This window comes from Medicago truncatula, chromosome 5 (assembly GCF_003473485.1).
Source record: "Medicago truncatula cultivar Jemalong A17 chromosome 5, MtrunA17r5.0-ANR, whole genome shotgun sequence".
Taxonomy (NCBI): Eukaryota; Viridiplantae; Streptophyta; class Magnoliopsida; order Fabales; family Fabaceae; genus Medicago; species Medicago truncatula.
In genome coordinates this window covers 10,687,752-10,708,750 of record NC_053046.1, presented here as the reverse complement: position 1 = coordinate 10,708,750, position 20,999 = coordinate 10,687,752, and the positions used below count along the sequence as shown (strand labels likewise).

General features: G+C 32.7%; 2 protein-coding genes across 3 annotated transcripts; one reads left to right on the top strand and one right to left on the bottom strand.

The window, feature by feature from the left end:
* Positions 1–4,639: 4,639 nt before the first annotated feature.
* Positions 4,640–9,200, top strand: LOC11410622 (uncharacterized). Its single transcript, XM_024784718.2, has 10 exons — positions 4,640–5,056; positions 5,143–5,211; positions 5,287–5,394; positions 6,230–6,298; positions 7,013–7,117; positions 7,829–7,867; positions 8,179–8,285; positions 8,373–8,441; positions 8,572–8,623; positions 8,716–9,200. The coding sequence occupies exons 1-10, from the start codon at positions 4,658–4,660 to the stop codon at positions 9,160–9,162; spliced, it is 1,464 nt and encodes a 487-aa protein (XP_024640486.2). The 5' UTR covers positions 4,640–4,657; the 3' UTR covers positions 9,163–9,200.
* A 6,147-nt stretch (positions 9,201–15,347) lies between these two features.
* On the bottom strand, positions 15,348–20,791 carry LOC11416556 (alkylated DNA repair protein ALKBH8 homolog). 2 transcript variants are annotated; one of them, XM_003612480.4, is made up of 8 exons: positions 20,322–20,791; positions 18,677–18,778; positions 18,405–18,491; positions 18,092–18,223; positions 17,623–17,913; positions 16,900–16,965; positions 15,961–16,106; positions 15,348–15,868 (listed from the first exon to the last, which is right to left on the bottom strand). In XM_003612480.4, exons 1-7 carry the CDS (start codon positions 20,619–20,621, stop codon positions 16,050–16,052), a joined length of 1,035 nt encoding a protein of 344 aa, XP_003612528.1. In that variant the 5' UTR covers positions 20,622–20,791; the 3' UTR covers positions 15,348–15,868; positions 15,961–16,049. The 2 variants fall into 2 exon arrangements, with proteins under 2 accessions (XP_003612528.1, XP_013453619.1); XM_013598165.3 differs by lacking the exon at positions 18,677–18,778 and having other exon boundaries at positions 20,322–20,786.
* Between the last annotated feature and the right edge of the window lie 208 nt (positions 20,792–20,999).

Genomic DNA, 20,999 nt, shown 5'->3' with positions numbered 1-20,999 from the left:
GTAAAATTTAATTATCTTAGTCGTCAATGATAGAAAATAATTATTTTTCTTCAAAAAAGCAAATCATTTATTATTAATTTTACGACTTGGTGTACCGATACACCCAAATTTATTGGATGTACCATAGAATTTGCCTAAAATCATATCATATTACCTTTAATAGGTTTAAATCCACTTATTTATATTAAGAGTAAAATACATTTCCCTTCCCTCAAAGATGTTTGAATTATCCTCCCCTCCTCTCTTATGTTAAAATATATACCCCTCCCCTCTTATTCAAAATATATTAGAAAACATTTCACTCAACCCCACTACCCTCCTCAAAGAGAAACTTGAATTAAATTCCAACTTGTATAAATCTACACTTTACTCCCTCAATATTTTTTTTAATTTGTAATAATCCAACAAAAAAATAATAATCTAACACACTTAAAAAAAAAAAATGCATTACGGGTCTATTTTAATATAATCAAAATTTGAATACATATTTTTCGTTATTTTTTATTCACAATTTCATTAACATATAGTTTTAAAATCTATTGTAAAATATAAAACAACCAAAAATAAAATTAAAATATGTGAAAAATTACTAAAGACAGTAAAGTATGTTTATTTAAAAGTTAATTTTGATACTCTAAATTATAAAATTAATAGCGAAATATTTAAATTTAATTATCATTGACATTTAAATTATAAATAAATGAATTTGTTTTTCTTAAATGGTGGTTCAAAATTAGTATATATCATAAAAATATTTATTTATGTTAAAATAAATTAAAGTGTAGTGCATCTTTAATTATTAGGGGAGAGTGTTGTAATTTAAGCATCTTAAAGGGGAGGGGAGTGTAAATGTTACTTTTCAAGGGAGGGAAGTGTATAATTTAACATAAGAGATGATGAGAGTGTAATTCAAGCATCTTTGAGGGAAAGGAAGTGTAATTTACTCTTATATTAACAAAACCACAATAATCCCTTCAGCACAAGGTGTGCCAAAAAGACTACTAAAAATACAAGTTGTTCAAAAAGTAACAAGAGAACAGTGCTAACTGTAACGCCCTAGTTGTTTATTTAATTAATTTGAATTATGTGGAGTATATATATTTTTATATATGATGTTTGGTGATTTATGCGGAGTATATATATATATATGTGTGTGTGTGTGATTTTTGAGTGTTTTATGTGGTGTATTATTTTATTATATAGTTTATTTAATAATAATTAGAATAAGTATGAAATATTAGTTATTTTGGAGTTTGGGGAGTTAGTTAATAATTATTAAAATTAATGGGGAGCTAATGGAAATATTAGGGAGTTAAGTAAGAGGGAAGTTGAGAAATAGATGTCAGAAGCAGTTTACGTGAAACCAAGCTAAGGGAGAGAAAACCAGGAACAAGGGAGAAGAACCAAGGGAATCCATTTTTTGCTGTGCATTTTTATTCTGAACTAAGGTAAGGGTGAGGTTTACTTCAATAGTGTAGATTTTAAAGTCTGATTTGAGTTTAACAGGTTTTTGGAGTGAAATTGAGGAATTGGGTTTTAATTGAATTTATGGTTTTTGGGGTAGATATTGTTGTTCTGATGTTAGAATTTGGTTTTGGTTGCATAGAAACATTCATTTCTCATCTGTAAACTGATTTGGGGAGTGATTGGGAGGAAAATGGGATTTTTTGGGAAAAACCAGTTTTCTACCCGTACAGAAGTTCATCGCTCGCCTCGCGAGTAGCTGTGCTCGCCATGGCGAGTGAGCAACTTCATAGCTCGCCTCGCGAGCAGACCAACTCGCCATGGCGAGTAGCCCAGATCAAAGTGTGATTTTTGAAAAGTTGTTATAAGCTGTTTTGGGGATGGTTTAAGGTACCTAAATGATATTAATGATGAATGGTGGAAGTTTTAGTTTAAAAAGATGAATAAGGAACTTAGAAATGAGATTTGAGTGAGAAAATGACATTTTTCCCGAGAGCACCTGATTTTCACTCGCCTCGAGTTCGCCTTGAACTCGCCATGGCGAGCTAGTGTTTTTGTGAACTCGCCATGGCGAGCAGATGTGCTCGCGAGGCGAGCTGCACAGTTCCTGAGTGTTGATTGTTGTTGTATGAATGGTGATGATTGATGTTGTTGTTTTGGGTATAGTTATATTTAATTATGCATTGTTTTGGTTGATTGGATTGCTGGATTGATGAATACTGATGATGATTTAAATGTATGTTAATTATTGAATCATACATGTTGTTAAGTGGAATCACATGAAGTTGCATTGTATGGTCAGTTGTATGTAGATATACACAAGTAGGTCCATTGCATATGCATAAAACAGCGGTGAGGGCTTCGGTCCTGGAGTACTAGTTGCTCAACAGCGGTGAGGGCTTCGGTCCTGATGAATGCTTTAACCATTCAAAAGCGGTGAGGGCTTCGGTCCTGTTTGGTACCACATGCATATTGCATTTCATTAAGAAGTCTAAGATGGTGTCTTAGCAGTGGTCATGTCATTTGCATGAGTCTTAGTTGTTGATTTCAGTTATTATCTGATGGATGATGTTGGTGTTGAATATGCATTTATATATATATTCATTGTGATCATGGTATGTGGTTGATGTTGTTGTTGCTTGCGACTTATACACATATATGTTTACAAGATGATGTGTTGTTGATTAGGGTGTTAGATTCAATTGAAGATTTTAATATCTATATTTATTGTTGTGAATCTCATCCCTTCTTCTTGAAAATGTTGTCCTTCCTATGGGTAACTTGCAGGTGATCCTGAGTAGTTGGTGGTGGCTCAATGTCGTGTCTAGGGCTCTGATACGTGGGATGGGAACTGTTATTTATATTATTGTTGTTTCTTTTCCATGTATCGAATTTTGGAACTTGTTGATGTGGAGCCTTTATTGTCTTTTGAATAATGTTGTTGAATTAAGCTAAGGCCTTTAATGCCGTAGGCTGTTGTTGGATTTGAAAACTATTCCGCTGCTATGTTTTCATTTTTATCAAGTGGTTTAATTAAATAGTTTCATATGCTATTTAAGAATTTTGATATTGCAATGTAGCATACCCGTTTTTGGTGAATTACTCTGATGATTATTTGTTATTTATTTACTTTTGGGTAACGGGGTATTACACTAACCAATACCCAAACAAATTAGGGGATTCGAAAACCACATTTGGGTACCGAAAACAAAAGTAACCTGCTTTGCTTTCAGCCACCACAAAGAATAATACTTAACTTTTTTCTAGTAGCTGATAACTAGTACATTCCTGATTTTTAAACAACCTATTATTTCTTTCATTCCACAAAATCCAAAAGCACAAAAGTCGTATGAGATGACGAAAATTACGTCGCACTTTCAGACCACCTATGTAATAAATAAACTGATGGAAGTGATCGTGAATAGCCTGAGTGTCGACACCATCAAACCCAATCCACGCTTGCACCAACGGCCAAAGGGAAGCGAACCGAGGACACAAAAGAAACACATGTTGTGCATCTTCTAGATGGCCACAACCCACCACACAATAGCGCGCCTCTAGAGAAATGACACCGCGAGTCACCAAATTTGTCTTTGTTGATAATCTATCACGAACATGTCAGCAATTCATAAACGCCACGAACATAGTAACTTTCTTTAGGGTTCAGATGCCACTGCCACGCATCTGAAATAGTATCCTATAAATGAACTGTCAGTAGTAAAGCCCTACACTCACTTAAGATTTTTTTTTTATTTAACAAGTAACATTTTAAGAGAATTATCGGTTGAACTATTATTTACAAATACTTTTAGTGAATTTTAACTGCTACCTTTAATTATCACATGTTCCACAATAAAGTAAATGGGACCATTGTCATTTAATACTCATTAATTCCTTAGCATGTGGTCCTTAAAAAAAAATTCAAGTATAGTGGATAGAATTTACATTTTTTTAATATGAATAAATGATGTGTTTGAGTTCGAACTCTAACCCCTCCATATAATAATGTATGTCCCTTAACATGTGGTATTTTTTATTTGATTGTGAAAAAAAAAACAAAGCTTCTTCATAGCGGTGCTAGAGTATTAGCATATCGGAACGAAAATAGTTGAATTTCACACTTCAAATTTTGCGTTTACTTGTACCCCACGTTTCTATTGCAAGAATAGAAGGTAAATTTTTACACTTCAAATTCTTGTGGTTTAAATATGTATTTCATCTTTGCAATTAAAGGTCGTTTAAAAATTGATTCCGTATTCACTAATCCTTGCAAACTAGTCTTGCAATCATTAATCATTTAAAGTTTCGTCATTTGACCAACTTAATCACTGTAACATCACTAATTTGATAACGTGGCAATCACTACCACACATGAAATTCCAATTTTGCCCTTAAGAAGAGGACAAATATTGAAGAAAGAATTGGAAACACAGGGGTAAAATTGGAATTTCATGTATGGCAGTGATTGCCACGTCATCAAATTAGTGACATGACAGTGATTAAGTGAGGAAAGTGACAAAATTTTAAATGATTAAATAATGCAACAAATTGCGAATTAGCAATTGCAGAGACCAATTTTTAAATCACCGCTAATAGTAAAGATGAAACGTAAAAGAAACACGAGAATAAAATGTGTGTTATGGATTTTTATCACCGGTGAACGTAAAAGAAACACTAGAATAAAAGGTGTGTTATGGATTTCGATGACCTAGAAGTCCCAAGCCAGGCCACTTCTCGAGTTTCAAGATTCGCGCCAAAATCATCAAAACTCAAACCTAAAAAAGAACCACAACTCGTTCCCAAAATAGAGCCACAAGAAATAGATTTAACAGCCAAACAGAATGAAGATTGCATTGAAACTATCTCGCCGACGCAGATGAAGTCTGAACATAATGGTACTGTTAAAGTTGAAGCTGAATCGAAGTCTGAACCTGAACATGATTCAAGAAATGTCGATTCCGTGGATGTAGAAATGACTGAGGCTGAAAAGGATTCAACACAAGTCAATCCAATGGATGAAGACAATGAAGAAGATACAGTCGTGCGTGAAATTGATGTATTCTTTTCTCCTTCTATTGATGATGACATTAAGGTTTGTTACTTCTTGTGTATGTTGGATTATGGATTCCACATTTTACATTGGTAGTCTAATTTATTTATTTTTCTGGTTACTTTTAGTTGTACGTTATGGAATATCCTTTAAGACCTTCATGGCGACCATATGAACTCGATGAACAATGCGAAGAGGTATGTTTTTTTTTTTTTTTCCTGGAAAATGTTTTGCAATCCCATTGACTAATTATTATGTTTTTGACTGTGCAGGTCAGGTTGAAACCTGATAGTTTAGATGTTGCGGTTGATTTATCTGTTGATTTGGAATCAAGTACTGTTGACGAAGAATTTTCGAATAGACTCAAATACACGAAGCAGGTCTTTTCATTATATCTTACATTGTTTGATTATACGATGCTATAAAAGTTAACGGGCCAATTGCCGCCAAGATCAGCAATTCCCTGTATGTGTTTTCATATATCAATAATTTAGAGAGATTGGTGGCATCTTGTTGACTACTTCATAGTTTCGAATCCACGACTCTAGAATATATCAATGCTCCTTGATAATATATGTATCTTTGAAATAGGTCAAGGCTTATTACTTTTGCTAGTTTTTGTAATCATATGATGTGGTCTGTAGCACCAGAGAAAGAAGGAGACTCCGGCTTAAGTCTTGAATTACTGATTAGGATTATTTTATCTTCTTAAATTTCTATTAATTAGGATTTTCTGATTTGGATTACTCTATCTGTTTTAACTTGATAAGATTCCGCATAACATAATTCTTATATATGAAAGTGTGATCAAGATATCTTCATTATTTGTAGCCTTTATAAGGATGGACCCAGGATTAGAATTATCATAAATTATTCACGACAATTGATACACTTAAATTTTCATTAAGTTGAAACTTATGCTAGTGTAGTGTGTCATTGTTTACTTTCTGTGTCTGAGCATAGGTTTAAGATGATGTTTTCTGTACCTATATATTCTTTTTGTTGCGGTTCAATTGCAGAATTTGATGTGTATTGTGTGTTTGATTAGAAACTCTGCTGCTATGCTCTGAAAAAGCATATTGTTTCTTGAATTATATGATTTAATGTTGAATGCAAAATGTTTTGTATTTGTTTATAAAGTTGTCTCAGGGGAGTATTATACACCGTAGACTGTACGTAACTTATGAATTCGCTACTATATTTTTATTCTGCCAGACTCTATCAACTACATGGAAGCCATCTCCTGCAAATGGCTGCGCTGTTGGACTTCTTATGGGAGATAAGGTACTGTGTCTCATTCTATTCTGTGATGTCTGGTTTTGTTTAAAAGTAGTATACTACCTGAACAACATTGTCTTAGGTATTCAATCACTATGTGGAAGACTGCTATCCTATTTATTGAACATTTAATTCTTCTTCAATAAATTTGGGACGGGTGAGTTTTGTAAAGATGCTTTTGAGGATGATTTTCTTGTTTTGAGATGGATTATAGCTTATTTAGGTTTTGAACTGAAGTAGTGGAAATTAATTAATGTGTTTCTTATAGAAAAGCTAATCCAGCTAGGAATGTGTAAAGTAGGTATGTTTCAATGAGTTGTGAAAAAGGGGAAAAGGAGGAAGATTAAAATACTGTCATACCTTAAAATCAACTTCCTCCTGATCGGATGTATGCGTTAGATCCTCAAACGAACAACCCAATTGGCTACCCTCACTTTCGCTTATCGACTTTGTGATTCATTCATGTCTTGTTTCTTCTTTCCTCTTCTGAATTCTGATAACTCGAGGGTTTCATGGACTTTATCACCAGGATACTCAACTTGCTTGTTTAGAATATTTCAGAGTTCTGACCTAATATTATTATGTTCAACTTTGTTATTTGTCTTCTTGAATCTTATGATAACATGAGGGATTTATGAATTACATCATGGTGATATATACTTTAGTTGATATATAATTTGGGAAGATTTGAAAATTTGACTGCTTCTATCTTGGTTGCAGCTGCAGCTTCATCCAATTCATGCAGTTGTGCAGCTCCGACCATCACGACATTATCTTGATTCTGGTGGCTCAGAAAAGAATAATGTTGCTACATCAAATATGCAGGTATTGTGGTTGTTACAGATATCTAGAAAAGATTGCACACGTATAACTGCACGAAATGTAATTTTTGCATGATAGCACTAATGTGTTGATAATCTTGAAATATTTTTATACACCCTTTTTACAACAAGTATAACCCAAACGACACTCTATCATATCATCAATCATTTTGATAGCCAAACTATTGACCTCTGAATCTTAATAGTTTCACCTATAGCTTACATGCATTTTTTAAAATTTTTAATCAAATGTTTATGATTCTTCACATACATTCAAATATATTGTGAAATGTAGTTTAAAAACCCCCCTATATTCACACATACTTGATGATTGTACTCTCCCTCATAAGAATATGAGAAGCCAAAAATGCTTTGTCGCTGCTGCATGCTTGTGGGAACATTGCCTTTTCTGTTCATTTGGTCAATTTCATATTTAGTCATTAGCATCTTTGTTACTCCTCAGTAGGGGCTATTTTACAAGCACTCCTGTTGAAGGACCACCAAACCTCTACCTCAGTTTTATTGTGTACCTTTTGATACTATCTATCAAGTTGTTGTATTCTTCAAACCTAATGCATGTTTTTATGTCATCGAATGATTCAGGAAGCCAACCCAGCCTAGCAGGAAAAGTCTTTTGTTGTTGTTGTCTGTCTGCAATCTCTCAAGGCATATTTGGGTATCCAATTAGTTAATTGATTTTGTTTCTTTGTTTCAGAATAAGCAGATGGAGCCTTCAAAGAGTGACGGTGATGAGGTATAATAGTTGTTAAAACAGTAATGTAATATACATATAGCAGTTTTTGGTCATAATAGAGATTATGCTATAGTTTTAAATAATCTTGGTATTCATTATAATTTATGAACTGGATACAATTATGTCTACCAGTAGTCTTGTACTCTTGTTATATCAATTTACATATAGCAGTCTTCTATCTTATCGTTAGCATTTTAAAATGAACATAAATTTTAGAAAATAAAAATTGGAAATATTTTAAGAAAGCATATGGGAAACTCTTCCATTTTCCTGCTGGTTTTAATTAGTCTTTTTCACTCTATCTTGTGCAGTGTTGGGTTCCTCTCAAGTACCATAGTTGCAAGAGTGATATCTCAGCTAAATATTTTCAGCAAATGGTGGCACATGAAAGTTTTCCCGTAAACTTTGAAATGAGCGCGTAAGAATATGCCCTTTTATTCTTTAGTACTCTCTTTTATATGAAAATGTAAATTTACCATGCTTGTTAATATTTGAATGGTTCAAGGTATGATTACATTGCTGCACTCTGTGGTGGAGTGAGCCACAACAGTTTAACTAAAGGTCCTTCTACAAGGTAATGTCTTCCTTTAATATGAAGCAGTCATCTTTATATTTAGCCCTTAGTTCTGATTGCACGACTTTATGATTTTGTCTCCTCGATAATATGTTTAATTTTCTTATAATGCTATATTGATTTTGTTCAGGCATCTTCTATCATTGCCGGTGGAAAAGCGTCTTGAGACATTGCTTATTGAGGTTTGGCATTGATTACTTCCTATAATCGGATAGAGTAATATTCCATCTATAATGTATTTTTTAAACTTATCTAACATAACACTTTATGATAGGGCCCTCCACTTCATCGTTTTAGTGCTATCAAGTACTTTGCTCCTGAATACTCTAATGAGGAACTGCTGAGTTTTCTGCAGAAGCATGCAATATTGCTGCAGGGATACTGGGTTCCTAGAGGTAGCTTGTTGTACCCTAACGGAGGTGTAGAATCGTTGGCAAGAAATTATGTCCTCGTATTGTTTCACAAAAGTTTGAAAGTTCGGTTTGCTGATGTGAGAATATGGAGTGATCGCGTGAAACACTTTGTGAAACAATTTGCTTTTGAACAAGTTGATCTAAAACGCGTCAAGTATTGGAAGTTCAAAGAGCTTTCAGATGAGTCCTTTATAAAAGAATTTCCTAATGTTGTTATACAACAAGAAGAAATTTTTAAGATTTTGGAAGAAGAGGTAACTAAAGTTGTCTATGATATTGGAAAACATAAACTTAGCAAAGTGCGGTAACAAACAATGGTGTCAATGATGCTCTTGTTATTTAAGTTTTATCTGAATTTCATTTTAGTTTGTACTAATGTTGCCTGTTTGTTTTCTAGTTTCATTTGAATTAATACATAACATGTCGATGTATGTATACATGAATCATTGTTGGTGATTAAGATTTTCAATTCAATTATGGATTTAACACGGTATACAGCGACATACATTTGACCCTGTGTAAAAACCCGTCTTAACAAATTTAACAAATAAATAAAAAAGGGTGTTGTAAGTAACTCGAAATTTAATTTTCTATTGTTAAAAATTAAATAACATGGTATACAGTGACATACATTTGACCCTGTGTAAAAACTCGAAATTAGTTTTTACAAATTTTTCATTTTTATTTAATTTTTAAAATAGACAAGTAATTTCGAGATAGTTTTATCGTAAAAAATGAGTGTTGTACGTAACTCAACATCCACGATGCAACAGTCACAAAATCATTTATCAACTTTAAAACCTAAAACAAGATTTCAAATATATATAAGTTTTTACTAAATAGAATAGAATAGCAAAAATGTGTAATTCTGTTCAATTAATAATGAAGAGAAGTCCTCATTATATACCCTTTAGTTGCTCCGACCCTTGTACTCTCACCTATGTGGGACATTTTCTGTTTTCCAACTCAATAGTAAAGAACCACATATATTTAATGATTATGCAAAGTCACTGTGATTGTGCAAACCACTTCATCCAATGGTTTAGAGAGGTGGACATTGTGTTATAAGAATTTCCAATGTAACTATCAATCTATCTCATATGATTCCTGTTAATAAGGTAAGTGAGGTTGTACAATATTGTCTATACTTCCAAGTTCCACCACAAAAGTACTCTTGTAGTCTTGCATGAGCATACAAACTGTTAGTCATTGGACTTGCATAAATCTTGTACACGAAAGGTAGAGTCTATATCAAGGCACACATGAATGCACTTGAAGTTTCTTCTTGAATAGCCATGTGTTGAATTAGTAGGTACTAGAATATTGGTCAAAGTTATATGCATGTCCACCCATCACCATACAAAACTGAAACATCCACCGATGTAATCGATTGTTTAGTTAATTTTGTGTACTTTATGTGACTTATTTGAATGAGCATGCATTGGTGTTTTGTTTCTTGCCTGTGGTTATCAAAATCTTTTATTTATTGCAGAATTGTAAGGTTTTCCATTTCTAACTTCTTGTCACAAAAGGAATCACCTCAACAAAATCCTAAACACAATGTCCGCAATGTGGAAAGCCAGTCATCTTTGATCTTCTAATTCTTTCTATCTTAATGTTTGAACAATTTATTATTTTTTGCAAAGTCGCAGGATCAAATGTGTGCATCTGTCACCATGGAGGAAATCTCTCATTCATCAGAAATTGAAATTTATGTTCTTCGTGGAAGGAAAATGGTCTTTTTAGGTGTTTAAAGCTAAATATTTGACTCACCATGAGGAAAGGTGTCTCAAGAAATCATCGACTCATGGACGGAAAATGGTCTTTTTAGGTGTTTAAAACTAAATATTTGACTCCCCGAGATTGCCTACATCCTAGGATAGGTGAAACTCACCCTAATCCCTTTATTTTTATTTCAGATAAGCATGTCACTCGTGGTAAGTATCGACAGAAGGAAGCCGAATGATTTACCTTCATCTACACGTCTTGTACCAGTTTTAGATAACTTCTTATGTATTTAGAAATACATCAATGTATTTGGCAAATGTTATTTTTATCAGATTTACGAACTTGTAATGATGTTTGTATTCATTCGAACGAAATTATGTTGTAATTTTAATGTATCCCGTTAACTCACCAATGCTTTGCAATTTTCACATCTATGCTAGCATATTTCTTCTGCTCGTCCTCCCTCCCTCACTCTATCCACCACTTCTCAACCAAAATCAAATTAATTCAGCATGCAATCATCCAAACATGAACCATGTATCATTCAAACTCAATTAGCAAAACCTAATCCCTCCCCATTGGTCCTCTTGGAAAATTTTGCAAAACTAGCTTAAGCATGGCCTTGCATGTGCTTTTGGTTGTTCAATTGTGGATATGATTGACGTTTAGAAGCAAGAGGAATTAAGAGAGATTGAAGCTAGGTAAAGGAATTTAAGGATTGTAGATGGTAATGACTATGCTTGCTTTGTGATTACAAGGATAAGCTGAAATTGAAGTTGTGTGTAAGAGAAGTTAAGGCATAAGTTGTTTGGAGGAGTGTAGAAGCTTAAGCTTTTTCCCGTGGCCAGATGTTTTTGGATGAGTTCCTTTTAGCTTAGAGATACCACCCTTTGGGTAGTTAAGCTCGTGTGTGAAAACAACTTATTAATTTAATTTATCTTGTGTTAGTTTCCCCATTGGAATGCATGTGTTTTTGTTTTTGTTGTTGTTGTTGAATTGACATGCCATTTTTTATGTGTTTCTCTGAGTCTTCTAGGCTAGAGGCAAGTTTGTAAGTGATTGGGATATGGAAAACCGCTTTTGAAAAGTTAAAAAAACTGATTTCTATATTGGTATAATCGATTACACTATCAACAATTCATTATTATATATGAAGAGTCAGTGTTCAAACCCCAAATACATCATAAGTGAATTATAGTCATTAAACGACCAAAAAAATTGTTAAATTTTTTTAAAAAAAATATATTAACAAAATTTTCATTTTTAAGGAAAATGACTTTTCTAAGGGGTTGAATTCGAGGTTTAATTTTAAAATATAAAGCTCATTATTCAAATTTAAACCACTTCTTTGTGATGTAAACCGCGTATCATCCACGCACAACTGCGGACCTTGGTTTAATTAGAAGAAACCCGTTCCATCTCATCTAAGTTGATTCAAATTTAAATTGAGTTGGATAAAATATAATCATTAGTTTTTTTTTTTTATCGATTTTAAATTTTTATTTAATTTTTTTTAATTTGGATAAATACAACCCTTCGTTTTTATTAATTTTTCATTTTAATTTAATTTTTAAAACTAGACAACTAATTTCATGACAATTTCCTCGTAGCATATGAGTACCGTGCTGTAACTCAACATCCACAAATGAAGTTGTCACAAAAATTATTTATCAATTTTAAAATCTAAAACAAGATTTCAAATAGTTCAACTCTGTTGGATACTTGGATTGTTATTGAAGAGAAGTCATTATATATGCTTTAGTTGCTCCTACCCTTCTACTCTCACCGATGTAGGACATTTTCTGTTTTCCAACTCAGAAGTAAAGAACTAGGATAGGCTATATACTTTATGTAAATAAGATAAGATAACATTGATGTTCACACATATAAATATAAAGGGCAAATATATTGTGCACCCATACAAATTGAGTGAACTGATATTAATGAAATAAAAACCATTAGATAAAAATCAATTAAATTGATGGCCAGGGAGCTTATATTATCCTTGCAGTCAACCACATATATTTCATGATTATGCAAAGTCACTGTCATTGTGCAAACCACTTCATCCAATGGTTTAGAGGTGGACATTGTGTTACAAGAATTTCCAATGAATACACTTGAAGAAGAGGATCAATCATATGTTTACTATCAAGAATAGAATACGCTAGATTAGACCACCACTGATTTAGACTGTAATTAATCACAGAAGACTTTGATTTAAACCACCACCGAGAATGAATGTTTACCCTGTTTACAATATTTAACACTTTGAAGAATTTAAGATATGTTGCGAAGTTGCAGGATCAAATGTGTGCATCTGTCACCATGGTGTTGAGAAGGCTGAGAATACCACATTTCCTGCTTTAATTAAGAGCTTGCAAAGCTACTGAGGCCGGAGTAAAGGCATCTCCAGAAATCATCGACTTGTGGAAGGAAAATTGTCATTTTAGGTGTTTAAAGCTAAATATTTGTATCATCTCATCATTCGAAAAAATCATAAAGTTGAGTTTTATAATTTGTTTTATATTATTTGTACAGCCTAATTATTGATACTTGGACATTGATTAGACTTAGAGACCTCTTACCACTTTTATCAAACTCTGCCCCATTTTCTATTTATCACCAATATCTTCAAGTAATTTTGGTTCAATTTTCAACCTTAATGAATAGTGAAACATTTATAAATCATCATATAAAAAGTCTTAATTAGATAAAAAAAAATAAAAAGGAATCACATTTTTTATGAACGGAAAGATTCTAATGGTTCAAAAGTTTGAAATCTAAAACCTGTTACCGAATTAAACCATTTCAAATTTGACTCAAATTTAAACAAATTCCGATAAAAACACAAGTAGGGAAAAGATTACTCGGTCAAAAAAATTAGGGTTAAATATGTTGCTTGTCCCTATAAAATTTGAAACTTCTAAATTTAGTTCTTACTTAATTTTAATAGCTTTTTTAATCCCTATAAAAATAATTTGCATGTAGTTTTAGTCCCTACTAAAACAAAGTTTCTCTAATTATCCTTAAACTTTTAAATCTTTAAACGATTTTTTTGAGACAAGTTTAGAACACCACAAAAGGTTCGTTTACTAAAATTTAGAATTTATTAACATAAAATGAATTAAATATGAATATTTTTAAAATACCAAAGTTCAAGATAAAAGTAACAAAAATATGGACGTAGAAACAAAATTTTGAGATGATTTTTTGTATATGAACTTTTAGTAATGTTTTTAACACTTTTGTAAAAAATTGTTCAAAATCTTAAAAGTTTAAGCATAATTATACAAATTTAGATTTAGTAGGGACTAAAATTGAGTGCAAATTTTTTTATAAGGACTAAAAGAACTATTAAAATTAAGTAAAGACTAAACTTATAAGGTCCCAATTTTATAGGGACCAAAAACATATTTAACCCAAAAAATTATCAACTTTTTATTTTAAATTTTTTAAAATTGTATTTTTTCTGTAACTATCAATTTTTTATTTAAATTTTATAATTAAATAACTAATGTCAAGCCATGCCTTTGCATTATCGATGAGATACCGATGACTCCGAACAACCGAAAACTTCTCATTAACACAATTAGCATTAGCAAAGCCTGTGATTAATTGTTTAATTTAAAAAAATTAAATTAAATAATGCAAAATTCACAAAACTTTGATAACAAAAGTGTGCAATTTTGTCCATTTGATAGCATTGATAGCTATATTATATACACTTTAGTTTTTTTTTTTTTTACAATTATATACACTTTAGTTGCTCCTAACTTCCGACTTTCATCGATATATGTTTTCCAACTTAGTATAAAAGAACCAAGACAGATTATACATTCTATTACTCCATTGTACTCTATAAACCAAGACAGATTATACATTCTATTACTCCATTGAGACAAATCAAATTAACGAGGACTATAGCCATTGTTAATTTGAATACTCATTATTAACACACACTGTATGTGTAGTGTTTGCTTCCATGTTTTCTATATTGCTTGTGTTAAACCTTGTGTTCAACACTGAAGAATGTCATTGACAAAATTTGAACTACATGTCACTATCACAACCGAAAAATCACCATCAAAGAAAATGTCAAATTCAGACATCAATTGTCAAACTTAAAATTTTAAATAAAAAATTCACAAAACTCGTATAGCAATAGTTCAATTTCGTCCACAGGATAGCAATGAGAACTCTCCATTATATAAAATTTAGTTACTCTTAGCAATGAGAATATCATTGACACCATTTGAACTTTATTCTCAAGACAAGATCCAACTCCATAATTTATGTTAAAAACATATAAAAAAGAAAATGCCACCCATAAAAAGTAAAAGATACATAATCTGTTATGTTGGGAATTAATAACCTTTTCTTCTAAAAACTTATTTGTGTGATTCTTTTTATATTTAGCTCAATCCTTTTACTAGCATTGAATTCTAGTCATGAACGTGAGTTTCAAGCAACAATGTCAAAATACATTACCTTAATGTGATTCTAACAATGTATTTTAAGATATTAAAAAAAAAAAAAAAAACTATTGGAAGCATGCTTCAGATAAACTCCCACATTTTATGGGACAGATAGATAAACTGTTAATTGGTAATTGTGTAGTCATGTATGGTAAGATTTTTTGCAGAAAAATACTAGGGATAATAAAAAGCAACCTTGTCCTATTCTTACTTTGTCTAAAAACATCTTATTCAAAATGTGTTCTGGCAGTCCAAAATTTATTAAGCTCCAAAATTGAACCTCAGACTTGATGCAAATATTTCTCCAGTCCTTGAGCTTACAATGCTACCCAAAAGATTCATTTGTTTCAAATGTAATTGTACAGTTGCTATACATCTGGTCCTCAAAGGCTAGCGTAATTATATCTACACCTAGAAAATGGTAGGATTATTCATGTCTAGAACCGAGAACACGAAGAAGTGAAACACCTAAATATTTTCTGAGCAAAATTAGCTCTTGAATCTTGGTCTTCTTAACACGAGTGCACACCGAACTATCAATTTCCTTTCTTGGTTGGTTACAGTAAAACCAATTCATCAGAAGGATAATGCATGTTTAATGGATGTAACAAATCCTACTTAAGTACAATTTTATGTAAATAGGAAATTAAGTTTATACATATAAAGGGCAAATCTATTGTGCACCCATACAAAGTGAGTGAACTGGTATAATGATTATCTTGATGGTGCAAAATTCCAATTCCAATTCCAATCCCGTAAATGAATGGCCTCCGAAGTTGATTGATTGGTAGTAAATGGATAAGAGCCACTGTAAAATTCACAAAAACTGTTCATGTAAAGATTCTTAACCGAAATCGCAAGAATATATTTTGCATTATAACAAAAGAATGCTGAACATACCTCAAATTGTACTCGTTGCAACTCTCAACAACGGATATTTAAATTTAAAGGTATTACATTTTGATCCTTCTTGTCATTTAGGTAAAACCTCATCTTTGAGAGTCGCAATACTGAGGAAATTCACATTTGCACAAACCTGCTCTAACCTGGTATACACAGTTAAGTTATTTTTAACATGAGAAATTGAACACAAGAAAGAAAAGTGTCAAAACAAACAATTAGTTATTAGTTATTGCAAGTAAAAGGTTGCAGGCACTGACAAAAAAGCATATCATTATGTAATAGTATAGTTGAAATACACGGTATTCAACGCATGCTTCTCTTTTCACTTCCTTAAAATGGTATCATAGCCTGTGTGATAGTAAGGGGCTTAGAGCTTAACCCTTGCTACTCACATTCTTCTAACAAAACGATGGCATTCAACACAACTATGCAAAGTACTTCATCCTAAACTTTACAGGTAAGATAGCTTGTGCATTCTCTATAAAACCATTCATGTTCCTTCACTCATCATTCGCATCAAACACTAGTAAATGCATGATCATACAAATGGTTCTCAAGGTGTTTGAAAATTGAGTGTTATCATTTTTCGAATCAGCCAACCACCGGATTTAAAGGAATGATGTACAAGAAAACTAGAGTCTACACCAAGTTACCAACAAAGCATATTAAATAGAACAGAAGACAAACGATAAAAATTAGACAGAAAAGTACATGTGAAAAGCCAGGATTAAATGTAATGAGTCACAACAACTGATGTGTCTGCTAATGAATAATCGACAAGGGGACTCTGTTGATGGGATTCATTCACATGAAAATTAGAATTTTATTTTATTTTTCTGTTGTGCTGAACACAAGATATTGAATCGCTATAAGTAAAATATACCAAGGGTTTAATATGGTTAGAAAGACATAAAAATAACCATGAGATCAACACACCTTACGCAACGTAAAAGATACCCTTCTTGAAGCCCTTCTGATGACTTTTCCATCCACTTTGTCTATCTGCAGCGTTAAAAATTATATTCAGGTGCAAAAATATATATCAAGGCACATGTAAATACACTTGAAGCAAAGAGTCTATCGTAAGTTTTCTACTAAGACTAGAATACGCTAGATTTCTAATGGAAATGTTTGAAATTAGGACAACGAATTTCCCTACCACAAAACAGATACTTGAAGTTAGGTTAGGTTATAAGTTCACCAAAAGACCATGTTTTGGGGTTAACATTCCCTTACCAAATTAATGCACTAATACTCGAAGTGATAAATGTGCGTGCAAAGCAACATACGGAAATACAAGTTCTCTCAAACAAAAAACCCCATAAAGAATCTTCCTATCTTAAATACATAGCTCTCAAGCAAAAATATTTTGGAAAATGATATATTTCTTAGGTATTATATTAGAAATGTGAGAAAAAAATATGGCAATCTCGTGAGCAAAAAGAAGGGTTTCCTCCTGCACTCATGATTTTAGGATATGGTTAGCATATTTTTTTCTTGAATAAAATTTAAGGATATGGTTAGCATATTTTTTTCTTGAATAAAATTTAAAAATGGCCAAAGCCACTCTCATATCATGATGGGAAACAGGATTCTGAAATGTAACAACTTCCAATATGCAAAGGTAGAAAGAGTATACTCGTTTCTTGAACATTATACCTTATGGTGTGGAATGTAATGATGCCATGCATATCGTGCTTCGCCAGATAAGAGTAGCAAAGATCTAGGGGGGAGATAGATAGCCCTCTTTATACAATTTGAACCATCTTCTGGACAATCTACTTTTGTGTCAATACTTGAAGCAACTCTAGGTCGCCAATCACCATCTCCGTATCGTCTGAATTCCATAATACAAGGCCCTGCTAATGAAAGGCTGAAAATTAAATCTTCAAATGCAGAGTGAGTGTCTATATGAGGTGACAAACCAACTCCAGGTGGGTACTCATTTACCTGCAACAGAGCAACATTCAAACTTTGAACATCCAACACAAAGATACAAGTATTGCAACTCAAAGCATTGGATGGTGTTCAAATAATAACAACTAACGAATGAACAAATATAAATAATAATTTTTTATCATTGGATTAAAAATTCATTAAGATCGAGTCCAGTAGTAAGTTAGCATACCGTAAGTTGGTCCAAAACTATTCTATCAGGGTCAGCATTCTTGAAAGTTGGACATGATGATATTCTTTCAAGTATTGGAGAAAGAAATGAGGGAAGCTCACCTAAGCATCGCTTTGTATTAACATTTCGAATCTGCACAAAGCAGAAAGGAGAGTCGGGATTAATCAAAGCTATCACATTATTCTGCAACTTATTGTCATATATAACACAAATTTCCAATAAGTTCAGAATAAAATCATCAATTGTATTAGAAGAACTATTATTTTGTTGGCTGTAACGGGAAAAGGATGTACAAATATCGGGCAAAACTCACATCATAACAAAATTCATAGCCATAGTGTTGAACCCTTCTTTTGGCAAGACTATTCCAAGGTCTACTGTCAACAGATTGGAGCAATTCCTGAGAAGATGGAAAATGACAATGTCTGTAAGTAAAGTTCCAATACAAGCGACAACAGAAACAAACATTTTTTTTTTTCTGCGACCGCAAAAACAAACTATTTAAAACAAATGAATGCAAGAAAAATGCAAATATGTTAAGCAAAAGAATATAGCATTTGATATGAAAGGAAAAGACTAGTAAACCTCTTCTTCTGTAGCACTAACGAAGTCATGCAATAGGTAAAGGCCTGGAATGTTAAGATCTGAGGCAGTCATAGATACAGGAACCAAGTCCTTCACTTGATCCTGAACAATATAAAGTGTAAATCCATGAATAAACATAAACATAGGGTAATTGCTACGGTGGAAAAGTGGCTCATGTGGTCTAAGGTAGACCGATACTACAAAATCGCTTGAAATTTCAATGAAGACCGAAATCACCAACTTTAAGTAGAAGTTCAGAAACCTCCACATCCTTACAACACAGTCATCTAATTGGGTCTTGATTCGAGAAAAACAGAAACAAATATAAGTAGAGTTTTGGTGCACTAATATTCGTTTTAATTGTTTTTTTCCCAAACCGACACTGGTTGGGTCACCATCTTAGTCACAAGGAAGAGAAATATCTGTTGTTGTTAGAATTTTGAAGCACTTTCAAGCATTGATACCATATGAGACATTTCTACACCCTAAAAATCACCTAAATATGAGTAAATAAGAACATGTAGCATAAACATAAAAAAAAGAACATGAACATAAACATAAATAAGGAACCAAGCCCCTTACATGATCCTACACAACGTAAAGAGTAAATCCATGAAAAAACATAAGGCATTTGCTAGGGTGGGAAAGTGTCTCATATTGTCTATGGTGGACCGATGCTTGAAAATCACTTAAAATTTGGATAACGACGGACATTTCCAATGCCAACTTTAAGTAGAAGTTCATAGTCATCTACGTCCTTACAACTAAAGACAGACATGTAATCAATGTTGATTTCAGAAAAACAAAGAAAACATTTATAAATTGAATTTTGAGGGACTAATGTTTGTTTTCATTGACTTTTGTCGAACTAGTAACGATTGGGTCACCACATCTGTCGTGTTGATGAGTAATACCAAGACCTTCTACTTAAGGGGAATAACACCAACCAATGTTATAGTTTCAGACGATTTTCAAGTATCCCATGTCAGACATTTCCCCTCCCTAGAAGCCATCTAAACATAAATAGGAACATGGAACATAAACATAAATAATATGAACTTTACACTTTTGGTGCTAACTCAATGCTAACAACTTAGCATTTAACCGCAAGATACAGAGTTTAAATCCTCTTGCAACAGTTGTAAAATGACCATCAGTGTCACCTCAGAACAACAACCAAGCCTTATCCCAATAAGTGGGGTCGGCGTAAAATGACCATCAGTGTCACCTCAGAACAACAACCAAGCCTTATCCCAATAAGTGGGGTCGGCTACATTGATCAAATACTGAAGCATACTATACACTCAATAGCCTGGGAACCTGAGCAATGTGAGACTAAAACAAACTACAAACAACTTCAACACCCACCCTCAGGCCTAGCGTGGGCTTGGGTCCTAACTCGGGCTTACAAAACCAGCTTATAAGGTGAGGAGTGTCTCCTCTTTGTAAACTCTTATCAAGAGTTTTATCTATTTGATGTGGGACTTGGGTTTTTCCCAATATCTCTAATGTTGTCATTTCTAATCCTATGTCATTAGTGTAACCTTAATTAATAAAAAATCTCATTTAAAAATAAAAATAAAAACATAAACATAAATAAGGACACGAACATAAACACGAAACATTGCAACTAGCAATCTACTACCTGTGGATTCGGCTGAAGCACAGAATAACGAATAAACAAAGAACGACCACCAAGTTCAGGACATGGCTTTCCATGTAATGCCATGAAAGCAGATTGAGCAGAACCCACATCAGAAAAAGACACAATGACACGTGTCCCACTGTCATCAGCTGCATAAACACCATTGAGTTCACCAAATTTGGAGAAGACAGAAGCAATTTCATCATCAGAAATTCCAACAGCTGGCCCACAATTCGCTACGAATAGGTTTGAACTCAATTCATCACCATTCTTTGGACGACCAAACCTTGGCAAACCCATTACTACTGTATATATGGACTCACTCTAAGATTCATCAATTTTGTGAATTTTTGTTTTTTCGATTTCGATTGGTTGAATTGAAGTGAATCCGCTAAAAATTTAGAATGAAATTATGCGAATATGCAGTTTGAGTGTTGAGCTTAGGGATAAAGTTTCGATCTTGATCGACTTAGTTAAAAAACTAAAGTATTCTCTCAAAAAAAAAAAAACTAAAATATAAAAATTTAGAGAATACTTTTGTATTTTCTTATTTATTTTTAAATAAATTAAATAAGATAAAAGTTTTTTTTTTTTTACGTACAATTTCGGACAAAGAAAGTAATTTTATTTTTCTTTCTTACATTTTGGTACTTACTTAGCACTATATTAAATAGCCAC

Coding starts and splice junctions, on each gene's coding strand:
- LOC11410622 (XM_024784718.2), top strand. CDS start 4,658: ATGGATTTCGATGACCTAGAAGTCCCAAGCCAGGCCACTTCTCGAGTT. Junction 5,212..5,286: donor TCGATGAACAATGCGAAGAG/GTATGTTTTTTT, acceptor TTGACTGTGCAG/GTCAGGTTGAAACCTGATAG. Junction 6,299..7,012: donor GACTTCTTATGGGAGATAAG/GTACTGTGTCTC, acceptor TCTTGGTTGCAG/CTGCAGCTTCATCCAATTCA.
- LOC11416556 (XM_003612480.4), bottom strand. CDS start 20,621: ATGGGTTTGCCAAGGTTTGGTCGTCCAAAGAATGGTGATGAATTGAGT. Junction 18,492..18,676: donor TTAGTGCTACAGAAGAAGAG/GTTTACTAGTCT, acceptor CCATCTTCTCAG/GAATTGCTCCAATCTGTTGA. Junction 17,914..18,091: donor TAGTTTTGGACCAACTTACG/GTATGCTAACTT, acceptor GCTCTGTTGCAG/GTAAATGAGTACCCACCTGG.